Source organism: Oxyura jamaicensis, chromosome 28 (assembly GCF_011077185.1).
Source record: "Oxyura jamaicensis isolate SHBP4307 breed ruddy duck chromosome 28, BPBGC_Ojam_1.0, whole genome shotgun sequence".
In the NCBI taxonomy this organism is placed as follows: Eukaryota; Metazoa; Chordata; class Aves; order Anseriformes; family Anatidae; genus Oxyura; species Oxyura jamaicensis.
The window spans coordinates 97614-109156 of NC_048920.1; the positions used below are offsets into that span (position 1 = coordinate 97614).

At 47.4% G+C, this 11543-nt stretch overlaps 2 protein-coding genes across 2 annotated transcripts in view; both read right to left on the minus strand.

Moving 5' to 3' along the window:
• The window catches only part of CELF5 (CUGBP Elav-like family member 5), a 61942-nt gene that overhangs the window by 41056 nt on the left and 9343 nt on the right, over positions 1–11543 (minus strand). The gene's annotated exons all lie outside the window — the stretch shown is intronic.
• Positions 5182–8101, minus strand: LOC118179276 (activated RNA polymerase II transcriptional coactivator p15-like). Its single transcript, XM_035348462.1, is given in 5 exon segments — positions 5182–5809; positions 5812–5828; positions 7292–7400; positions 7657–7773; positions 8033–8101. Coding segments are annotated over 5 exon segments (375 nt in total). The 3' UTR covers positions 5182–5746.

Below are 11543 nucleotides of genomic sequence, written 5' to 3' on the forward strand. Positions count from 1 at the left end.
GGCGGCCGGGGGAGGCAGCGCGGCTGGGAACAGCCCCGCCGCCAGCGCCGCCGCCGCGGCGCCACAAAGGAACGCTCGGCAGCGACCCCTGCGGGCCCGCGGCGGCGGCGCGGGGCCAGGGCCCCTCGGCCGGGGGTGCCGCGCAGCTGCGGGCTGCTGCCGCGGAAGAAAGGGGGGCCTGCTCCACCCGGGGCCCTGGGCCCAGTCCTCGCAGTCCGCGGGAGAGCTCCCGGCACCCGCAGGCAGGCCCGGGGCCCTCGGCAGGAGCTCCCGTAGGAGCTGGTGCTCATCCCAGGACAGCCTGCCCCAGGCTCTCAGGAAATGAGGCACCGTTGTTCCTTGCGAAACAGGAGCTTGCTCTGTCCTGCTGGCAGATGAGGCAGGCCACGACCCACTGCCTCCGCATTCGTATTCTGAAATCAGTATCGAGCCCCGATCCCCTCAGTGTCTCGGCACGGGGGACTGAAGGCAAAGCAACTGCTTATAGCAGAAAATTTCCCAACCACAGCAGGGCAGCGAGCACCACCCCAAGCACCTGTCTGTCCTGAGGCTGAGCTGCAAAAGGCCCCGCCTGGCCCCTTTCTGACAACCCTGACCAGGTCCCTCTGTCCCAGGCCCACCTGGACAAAAGCCGCCTGCTTCTGAAAAGCTCAGCTTCTACCTGCTGCCTGGCAGCAGTATTTCCAGCTAGGTCCTGTTCAGGCTGCAGTAGATGGGTCTGAAGCAGCTGGCACGTCCTTGTTTCAGCAACCATTGTTGCTGCCAGGGGCAGATCTGCCTCCTTGTATCACCACAGGGACTGCTCTCCCACCAGCTCCTCCAGCTCACAGATGCTGTGAGGCAGCAGTTGTCTGAGAAGCACGTTCAGGTGGCCCAGGCCTTCTCATCACTGCTCCCATCTCTGCTACACCAGGGTTATGCTCAGGCACCAAACACCGAAGACTTTTGCCCCACGAGGAACGGCTGCCCTCAGCAGCACAGTTGCAGGGACGCAGCCTGGGCCCAAGGCTTTAAAAAGCAGCAGAGTGCAGGTACAGCTTGGTCTCTCTCCTCCACCTTGCTCTGCATCTCTGCCAGCAGCTTCCTGCCAGCTCCCAGTACTTTTGTCCTGGATCCTGAGGGTGGATGGAAGCAGTGGGCAGAGGAGGGGGGACCTGCTATCCAACACATGCACCTAGTGCAACAACAGCTCCATGCTCCCAAACATAGCAGCCCAACTCAAATTCCCCTCGTGCCTGCTCACATCTTAATCCTGCTTCCTGCCCTCTCCCCACTGTGCCCCACATGCTAGCTCACACAGCTTGCCTCCCAGGGCACCAGCTCAAATACTGCCCAGATGCTATGCCTGATTTTACCAAAAAAAAAAAAAAAAAGGAAAAAAAAAAAAAGAAATAAAGAAAAAAAAGTCTGACTCTACTGGTGCGCACACTGGCCCTCGATAGAAAGTAACTGTGGATTCCTTCCTCTTCATTACTGTGCTCAGCAGACAATTGCAACCCTTCTCAGAGTTTTGTACCCTTCCTTCTCTAGCCCTGGCTGTCATCCTCACCTGCATGTGCCAGAACATTTATTCAGAGCCAGCAGGTGCAGGAGAGCTTACTGGAATTTGCATCCAGGCTTTTTACTCAAATGGAGTCACAAAGGCCCTCAGCTTGTTTCAGTCTAGCCCAAACCCAGGGGCCACTGCAAGGTGTCTCCATGTTCTTGGTGTAGAACTGCTTTGGGTTTGAGGGTGGCACCAGTCCTAAAATTCAACCTCAAAAATAAACTCCCCACATTGGTCAAGCTTCCTGTTTATATTTCCTGCAGACGTTGCCAGGGTTCTGCCATATATTCAGAGGCTACAGATGCATCATCTGGGAAGCCTATGACATGTTAAACCATCCTCATTTTTAACAGCTGCAAACAGATACAACAACCATAAAACTAAGGCACATTTATCACAACAGCAACAATCTCTACCTTGGATGATTGTGGCTAAGCTAGTCATATTTTCAAGAACCATTCCTTGCCTAGCCTGCTTTTTCATGCCAGGTGCTCCAGCACAAGCTGCTCTAGGTTTATGTTCTGGCATGAGAGACCTGGTGCCTCAGGTAGAAAGTGTCTATTTAGAGGGAAAGAATCCGGTATTTTTTGGAGTCCATGAACAGACATAGTATAATCATCCCTGACTGCAGCAGAGAAAAATGGGCATGAAAATACTGCTGGTAAATGGGAAAGAGAACAGCTGTCAGTCAGCATCTGGAAAGAGTTTACAGAGCCAGATGGAGAATATACCACAGTGAAAGGATTAAGGGGTAGATAAAAGATAGTCATAGCACCAAGAGAGTGAAAAAGAGAAGTAACAGGTCACTTTTGCAGATGACAAATAAGTTGCTTGTGTCTGTCACTGAAGAAAGCTAGAAGGGAGAGCTGAAAGGGGGCATGGCAGAGCTCAGTGGCATAATTCCCAGGGAATGAAGGAACAGGTTATTCCCAAACCTGAGACAATACTTCAAAAAGAAGCTGCTAAAGAAAAAACACATTGTGTGCTGAGGATGTTTCACGTGTACAGAGAGATGTTTGCCAGGAGAAAAGGAAAAAAAAAAAAAACTGTTTTCTTTAAGCATCTCTGTGCCTTCCTGGTTTCACACTGGCATAAAAGTTGTTGTATTTAGACAGAAGCAGCTCATGCTAAAAGGTGCAGAGGCCCAGTCTTGTGGCCAAAATTTGAGAAGGGCTCAAAGGATACAGGAATGGCAAAATACACATTACATTAGGAGTGCCTGTCCTTTCTTTCCAGCCCCTAAAGGCACTGAGGAATGGAGAGAATACCAGCTGTGGCCCTGAACGTCCAACATCATGTAAGGGACAGCACTTGAGGCAGAAAATCTTCACAGAAGCCCAGGGGGAGGGATCTTTCAAGGATCAATCAAAACAACCTGCCTTCCCCCATTTATTTGCTCCCTAGGCAGTAGGGCCAAAGGTCTAGTTAAAAATGCCTTGGCAGAAAATACCCCAGCAACAGTATGGTATCTGAAGAAAATATCGGTTCCTTCGTGTCACTTGAAGGTTTCTGCTCTGGAGTAAGAGGTTCTGCAGAGAAAACTGCTCCGAAACAGACAGATTGATAGTGTAAGAGAAAGACAAGCAAGAGTACAACTTACTGCTATAACCTTTCATCCTCTCATTTACCAAGACTTTGTTGGTTACTTTTGGTTGGGGTAACAGATATCCAATGAATCTCACATTAACTTTTTAACATTTTAACTTTACAACAAACCAAAAATGAACTATTTCTTAACTTCTGGCCATAAAATCCACAAGCCTTATCTCTAACAGCAGGCAGATTAGAAACGAACAAAGATTCCAGGTATCTTTCTGATCAAGAGCAGCCATCCTTTGAAGATGTATTAAAAAAAAAGCCTTGTTGCCTGTTAAATAGTTGGGGTTGTTTGCAAACTGCTTCTTCTAACTCCTGAAGAGAAAACCAGTTAGAAAGCAATAGAACAAGTTCCTTCTCTCTCAGTTAAGGGAAGGCCACTCTTTGGTTCTAGAACCACGTAATATTCATTTGAGCTGATCAAGTTCAGTTAAGCACTGATTATTTGACCTGCCACTCCCCCTCTGCTCCCCACTCTCCCTCATTAGTACTCCTGGAGTGGCCATCATATACGGTGGTGGTTGTTCATGTCACACGCTTCAGTCTGGGTACCCCAGGGCTGGGCCAGAAGGATGGAGCCTCCCTCATATCTTGGGGTTCACGTCTACAGCTTGTACTTCAGGAGTACATGACCAGCCCTACCCAACCAGTGAAACATTTCTGCTGTGGGTGCAGAAATTGGGTTTTGACTGCAGTACAAGCAGTCTTGCCCACATACCTACTCCTTTGCAAGAGCCTGCAAAGCTTGATCTTATGACAGTTCATTGACAAATGACTGTCAGGACTGCCACAATCCTACGGCCCGCATTTTAGGATGATTTGAGGTGAGAAGCAGCAGCATCTTTTTGCAAGCCATCTAAATAAAGCCAAGAGCTTTAAACTCCAGAGGACTGCCATATTTACAAGACCAACTGCCTCTACTCCCCTTTCCTTCCTCAGCTCAGTAGCTTTTTGTATACTTCTAACATTACCTAGGGACTTTATCTCTCAGGTACTTTTCTAAGCACTGTCCCACTCTTATTGGGAAGTTACCTTCTCAGCCTGCTTTTTCCTTTTTCTCTTTTTTATTTTCTTTTGTTCCTAAGTTCTTTATCTTCCCATTACATTTAGCCTCTGAAGAGTGTACTGCAGCGTTATATCAGTGATACTCCCCAGGAATAAGCTTGCAGCATAAACAACCTGCCTTTGCGATAGTGTATTACACTGATGCTCTCTCACTACTGGAGTCAAAGAAATACAACACTGGGCTAGAGACTAGCTGAATGCAGGATCGGAGGGGAATTCCTCAGTCATTAAGTCTACCCATTTCCACCCCCCCACGCAGCTACAGGAGCAAGCCCTTCAAAATTTAGTTAAGAGACTGTTTTCTGGGGAAAGATTTTTTTTGCTCTCTTCCTATCCCTAGCGAAAGTTACAGCAGTTACAAGTTCAGCATTTAGGAAAGCTTATTTTCAATTCACAGCTCCACCCCGCATCTTCCACACAACCCTGAGCTGTTGCAGCCCCAGCACCTCTACAGAACAAGGGCCTTAGTACCTCCTACTTCACTGAGGTGTTGCAAGTGTCAGATGGATATATTTAAGAGCAGTAAGCATTCAGATACTATGGAAACCAGGGCAAAGGAAGAACCTAAAATAGATGGAAGACGCAAGCTGTTGCAAAGTCTGGAAAAGTCTTGCTGAGGAAGGCTGTGCTTGCCACAGCTGATATCAGAGTGTGAACCGTTCAGAGCTCAGGCAGAAAACACCCTCTTTCTACTCTTTCCATAGCTTGTAATTTTTCCTCTTTCCATCTTAGGCTTTTAATTTCCCCTCTGTTTAATAAGCCTCCTACTTACAAGCTCCTCTGAATGATTCGCATCCTAGCTTGCCTTTCCCATGGCCTGGAGTAGACGGCCATCTGACTGCAGGATTATTGCGACTATATCATAAGAATAAACACTAAAGAGCATTCTTGAAAGAGAAATACGACAGCAGCCTACAAAGAAGGGTGCCTGAAATAAGGAGTTAAGTTGCCAGCCTATGAAACACTACCTCTCCTTCTTATAACGCAAACACATTTATTGTGCATATTCACCCTCTACGAACAAACCAGTTGCTGAAGAATAACAACACCCTTCTTCACTCAAAAAAAAAAGTGTCCCACAAACAAAGAAAGTACTTGGAATAGCCAAAATGGCATGTGGAAGAAACACAGAAGATGCCAACATGACGTATACAAAAGCCATCTTTCTCAACACCCAACCAAGTGGAAGACAGTAACAGATGCGGAGCAGTCAAAGCACTCCACAGGGTAGACTGCCAGCCATCCACCCCTGGAAAGCCAGGCTGGCATCATGGTTCCCTCACTAGCACAGACCTCAAGGCTGCTTGAGAGCAGAAGTGTTTTAGTCTTACTTCAAAGCACTGGCTCTAGTTTCACCTGCTCATTACGAGCTACTTCTTGAAAATAAGAAGAGTCTCTAGCCTTTCCAGTGTTACCACGACCTCAATGACGAACCCCAGCCAGGTGAGGGAAAAGCTCCAGGTAGGAATTCTTGGCCCTAGGATTCTCAGTGCATTCAAAGGGTAAGAAACTGATTGAAGGTGTCCAACATTCTTCATCTTAGAATATCTTGACAGCAGCATCAATATCAGAGATGATTTTCTTCAGCTGGTTCCACTGGGCACTGCAGACAGGGCAATCCCTAGAAATAAAGGAGAGGTTTCAGAGCAGGTAAGGGGTACCAAGCACCAAGCAGCACCCCATACTGGCTACTTCAGACTAGCTACAGAAGGGAAAGCTGGAATCTGAGGTAGAGGCCCAGACCAGAAACAGAGGCAGCCTTCTGAGCATGACAGTTGTGTCAGTGCTTCAGCACCTGCATCAAGAAGTACACAGTGCTATCACAGAAGCACTACGTGAGAACATAAGCTCAGGCTGCCTTTCAGGGAGTCCCACAGCCCCTTACAGTCTATTCCCTAGAAAAATTCCCATTGACATGAGCTGGAAAGGGATTCTAGGAAAGTCTTGCTCCACCCAGCAGTTCAGATGCCATCCTTTCCACTGCCCAAAGGGAATGCCAGCTCTAGCTCTATTTAGAAAGCCTGCTGCTAACAAGAAATTGGTACTATAGCTTCAGCACTAGAGAAGAACTGGTATCTGTTTAGATTCAGTAGAGATAAGGCCTTCATCTCCCTTAGGAACAAATACGGTGGTGGAACTGCTGAGTGCATTCCAGCAAGATATTACCAGCTTGTTCCTTTTGGCTCTGTTAAGAAGTACATTAAAGAACTAGGGCCTGAGCTTTATTAATTTCTCTAGATAAAAATCAGGGGCCAAGAACTCCTGAGAAAAAACAGCAGAGACATTACTTAAATGAAGAATATTTCTTCACAATTTCTGTTCTGACTAACAGATCTTCTGTCTTATTTTGCAGCTGTGCTTCTTCCAGCCTGGAAGGAGCCCACAATGCTCCTTTCCCTCCCTGCTCCAAAGGCACAGAGCCTTCATGGCTTTGCTTCCAAGTTTCATAAACAGTTCCCTCTTTGTGAGTAATTTATAGTTGTAACTTCTCTGAAGAATAAAATTAATTTCTGTAAGGAAAAACAAGTTTCGTGGTTATGAAGCAAATCAAGCTGAAAGAAATTCATCTGCTTTGACACAAAAATCAATAGCAAGAACCCAAAGGTTCCTCAAGGAATCCCACATTATCTGAATCTTTGCTGAGCCCTACAGCACACATGGCAGGAGGGAAGAGTGACCTAATAGTCTGGAGCCTGTGAACTTAGAGGCAAGTTGGCAAGTCATTGTCAAAGTCTCAAAGCAAAAGGCCTACACTAAACAGTGACTCATCAGTTAAAGAGCTTTGAAGAAAAATGTCTTTTCTCTGTCACAGCTCCTTTTGCTTGCATCGCCTGCTCAGGTAGCGCTGCTGCAATGAGCCACCAAGTTGTGCCACTAGATCACATCATCAAATACCTTGCCAGGAAAAGGAACACCTAACCCAGTGACATGGAAGTCTCAGCAGGGATCCAGGAGAGTCTTAACGTTTCCAGCTCCATGCAGAAGGGGAAGGATGCATTTGTTTCTGAGAGGCTCTCCTTGCGAAGCACAGCTCCACCATCAGATTACAGGCAACCACTGCCTAAAGAAGGTAGCTAGCTGTACCTTTCCTCCCCAGCTTCATGTGTCCCTCCTTGTCCACACAGAACTCCCTGACGTCCACGAGGACCTTCCCCTTGAAGCAGGACACTCGGACGTTTTGCATCTTCCCAATCTGCAGGTGTACAGAACCAGTGTTAAGCCCAGCGCCATGACAAACTCATTTGCAGCCTGCAGGGCTGCTGGGTCATTCACAACGGCAGAGGAGAGGTGGAGGAACAGCAGGCAGCCAAGGTGCACCCCAGGAAGTCAGCCCAACTACGAAACGCTCCGTTACAGCACAGGAGGTGATGATGGGGAGCCCAGTACGAGAGGAAGGACGGTGTGTTCCTAGAACCAGGCCCTGCCTGACATGCCCTCTCAGGCCCTACCTGGAACATGCCCTCTTCTTCACTGTCTTGTCCCTGGGGCTTTCCTGTCACCCCTGGAGGTCTGGCCTCGCTTTTTAGCCTTTTCCTCGACTTAGAAGACATTTCTTTCTTTCTTTTCTAGAAAGAGAGATCACCAGCTCCAACAGCCACAGTGAAGGTGCTGAAGCCTTTCGTCCCTCGCAGCGCCGCGGGTCCGGGCCCGCAACCAACGCGCACCGCGGCTGCCGGGAGCCTCCACAACCCGAGGGAGGGCGGGCCCGGGGCCGGCCCCGCAGCAGCGGCACGGCCGCCCCCGAGGGGCGCAGAGGGCCCGGCCCGGCGGTGAAACGGCGGCTGGACGGCTCCCCCCGCGCCCCCGGGCGGTGGCTGCGGTTACCTTTCCTCCACCACCCCCGCCACCGAGCCCCGGGCCGCTCGGCCCCGCCAGCTCCTCGGCCCCGGTCATCCCGCCGGCACCGCCAGTCCCGGCCCCACTCACACCCGGCGGAGCGGGGCGCCCGCACCCGCCCTCCCGCCCCCTCGAGGGGCCAGGCCCCGCCTGGCACCGCCCCGGGGCCGCCGGGAGCCGCTCGCCGGGAGGGAGCCCCGATCCAGCGGCGAGCGAGGGGCTGCAACAGGCAGAGCCCCCTCGGTGCGTGCAGAGGTCCCACTCCCTACCCCTGCTCTCTTCAGAAGTCGGACAGAACAGATCGCTTGCAACATTTGTAATTTGAAGAATAATTAGTTGGTGCGTGGTCAGAAAGTCGCATCGTAACGCCAGGTGGCACAGTGGCCTCCTGCTCACCTGCCTGAGCAGCCAGAGCAGGCCGGTCTTCACGCTACCAAGCTGCCTCGCATATTAATTTTCATTGCTTCAAATCAGCAAGAACCCAGCAAGTAAACGGGAATTTTACTCACTTCAGGGTGCTGGAATCTGGCTTGGACTCTGTAAATGTTTTCTATCAAGCTATTTTACTGTTGGCAGTGTAGAAGGGATGATGTCTGCCTGCCCCTGAACACATGTATTTTCTCTCTTTCTGCAGGGGGGTATATTCCCCCTTTTATATATATTCTAATTTTTTAAGCTTTCAGCACCACATTGTTCTCCAACAATCTGTCCATCAAACTCACACTTGGTTTATTTTTCCAAATGAAAAAGGGACAAACAAGGAAATGAAAAATGCTAAAATACTTAAATACCATTACATTTATAATCAGAAAAAACGTTAATAAACTGCATTGACTTTGCTAATAGTTTTTTTAATACTGACCTCAATATACATTTGTTCTTGAGGACACACACAAGAGATAAATGAGTTAACATCACTAGATAAATTAACACTTTTTCCTGAGCTGCAAACTTTTCAGATTACAACTTTTGAAGTTGCTATCCAATAACTACAAGTGAAAACTAGGCAAATCAAAGGGAGCAAGTAAGAGTCCACACTTCAACATCCAGAGGCCCAATTTACTGGGACACATGGTAGCACCCCTATTATTTCAGATCAGTAAGTCAAACTGCACAGCTCTTAAATGCACTTAAAAGCTTGGCCATGAGGTGTTGGAGAAGCTCTGTTTTGGTTTGTTATGAACATGACCAAGTGTGATTTAAAAAACAGAAACAACAACAACAACAACAACAAAAACAACAACAAAAAATCACCCAAACCCAATGCCCACAATAATTTGGGGAGTAGTTGTGGTTTTAAAGGTTTAAAATAGATTGTAGTTACTCTTCCAGCCACAGGTAGTGGGGTACCTATATCCATTTTGACTTAAAGGTCCTTCCTCTTAGCACTCTGTGAGTACAAGGGTGGAATTCGTATTGCACAGTAGTACTTATCTCATAGCAGGGAACCTCTCTGATTTGGGAGATAAATTACAAGAGTCCAAACTACTCACATGTAATCCCTAGTGCCTGAAGTGGGAAGGAGAGAAGTGGACAGAAAGAATGAAACAGCTTCAGTGCTTAAATCCTGTTGGAAATGCAAATTTCTGCAAACCACAGACTTTGACAGCACCAGGACAACAGGTCAAGTCAGACAGATAGTGAAGAACATTGTTTTATGGCTAGAAAGGTAACCGCTAGCTAGCTGTGTATATGCGGGCATGTGCTTTCATGCTTCTTCCTTTCAGACCAGGGAAACTGATAAAAGGATAGGTAAAAATAGGGGTGCGAGGATCTGCTACACAGAGCTCTTATGTAATGTGGAGAACTTTTATTTTACCAGAACAGCTGCTGCATTTCTGCCTCTGTGTGTCATGTTGGTAACAGGAGGAATCGGATGTGCTGCAGTATGCATCAGCACCATTTTTTGTACTCTTTTAAAACCTAACAGAATAGTAGGGGCTATTTACATGCTTCTCTCTCAACTTCCCAAAGGAAACATAGCAACGTTGGAACTAAGTTCACTCCCAGGATGGGTGCTCTGTTCCAGCTATGATGAAGTTGGAATTTGACTATCTCAGATTTGAGTATATAATGTTTCAGCATACGCACACTTTGATCAGAAGCATAAACCCTTATCTGTAGTAGGAAATACTTTCTATGGCAGTCAGGTAACTATAATGAAACACATCTAATCAGATTACGGGATAAATTACCCTTGTGCATGAGAGAACAATGCACTATCCCAGCTGCCCCTGGAGTTTATGAAGTTTCTCCATTTACCTCTACCGACCTGTCTCTTACACAGTTGCCACTGGCTTCTGGCACTGCATCAGGAGCGTTATTTTACTGTTGAAACCACAAGGAGATAAAGTGTTTGCTTTAATGCTACAGCCCTGCCAAGGACATAGCTGGAAAACTGAAGGCTGATAGTCTCCACTGCAAGGAAGAATGCTCTGGGCCTGTTCTGCCTCTCTTGCCACTACTTGTAAATTTTGAAGTGCATCAAGTCAAGCTGAAGCAAGATTGCTAATAATTTTGGCTTTCTTATTTGTCTCCATTGAAGTAACAGAGTTTCATTCAGCTTGGTTAAGTAATATGCTGGACTGGAGGGGATGCACCCTGTCCAAGAGTAATGCGCTAGAAACATACAATACAGCTGGAGGCCCCTGGTACCGCTTCCAGCTATTCAGAACCTACAGAGAAGTTCTCCAGATAACCACTGTACCGTGCATGTTCTATACCCACACAGTCCAGATCTACACCTTCCCAGAGCATAGTATGTGCAGTCTCTAAGTGCAGAGCATAAGAATCAGTGGAACACAACCTAAGCTCATCTTCTAGCCTCCCAAGAACAAGCAACCACTTTCTGAAATCATTATAAATTCATTTGGCAGAGGAGCGTCACAAATACTTCAAGCATGCAGAGACACATATTTCAACAAGCACAAAAAACCCACACTAGAAAAAAGGCAAGTTTTCCTGTAGGGCTGATATTTCAGGAGTGCTTGATACCATGCCACCTGCTGATATTACAGGGAGCCACAGACAATAGCATGCTCTCCTTGAGAAGAAAAGACCCTTTAAAGTACAAGTTGCTACACATTAGCAGAAAGCACGTGCAATGGGGCAAAGGTACTCCAAAGAGACTACAGCAAAAGAAACAAAGATGGATGGAAACCCATGCTTTTGTCATCCCCCCCCACAGACAATGGGACATGGATAGAGACCTAAAAACAAACAAACAAACAAACTTTTAAGGAGCATGCACACAGCAGCTGTGGTGCATACAAGGATGCAGAGCTTTAATTTTCCTTGTGTACAAAAAAAAAGGTAACACCATCATTCAAATCCACATGAGCTTTTCAGCCTCTGTAAGAAATGCTACTTTAAATAAAAGCAGTTGTTTAAAAGAAAGGAAAAAAAGAGATAAGTAGTTGACATAGCTTGTCATAGCTTTCTCATATGCAGAAAGCAAACTAAAGAAAGGTCTCAGAGACTTTGTTGAGCGGCAGGACAG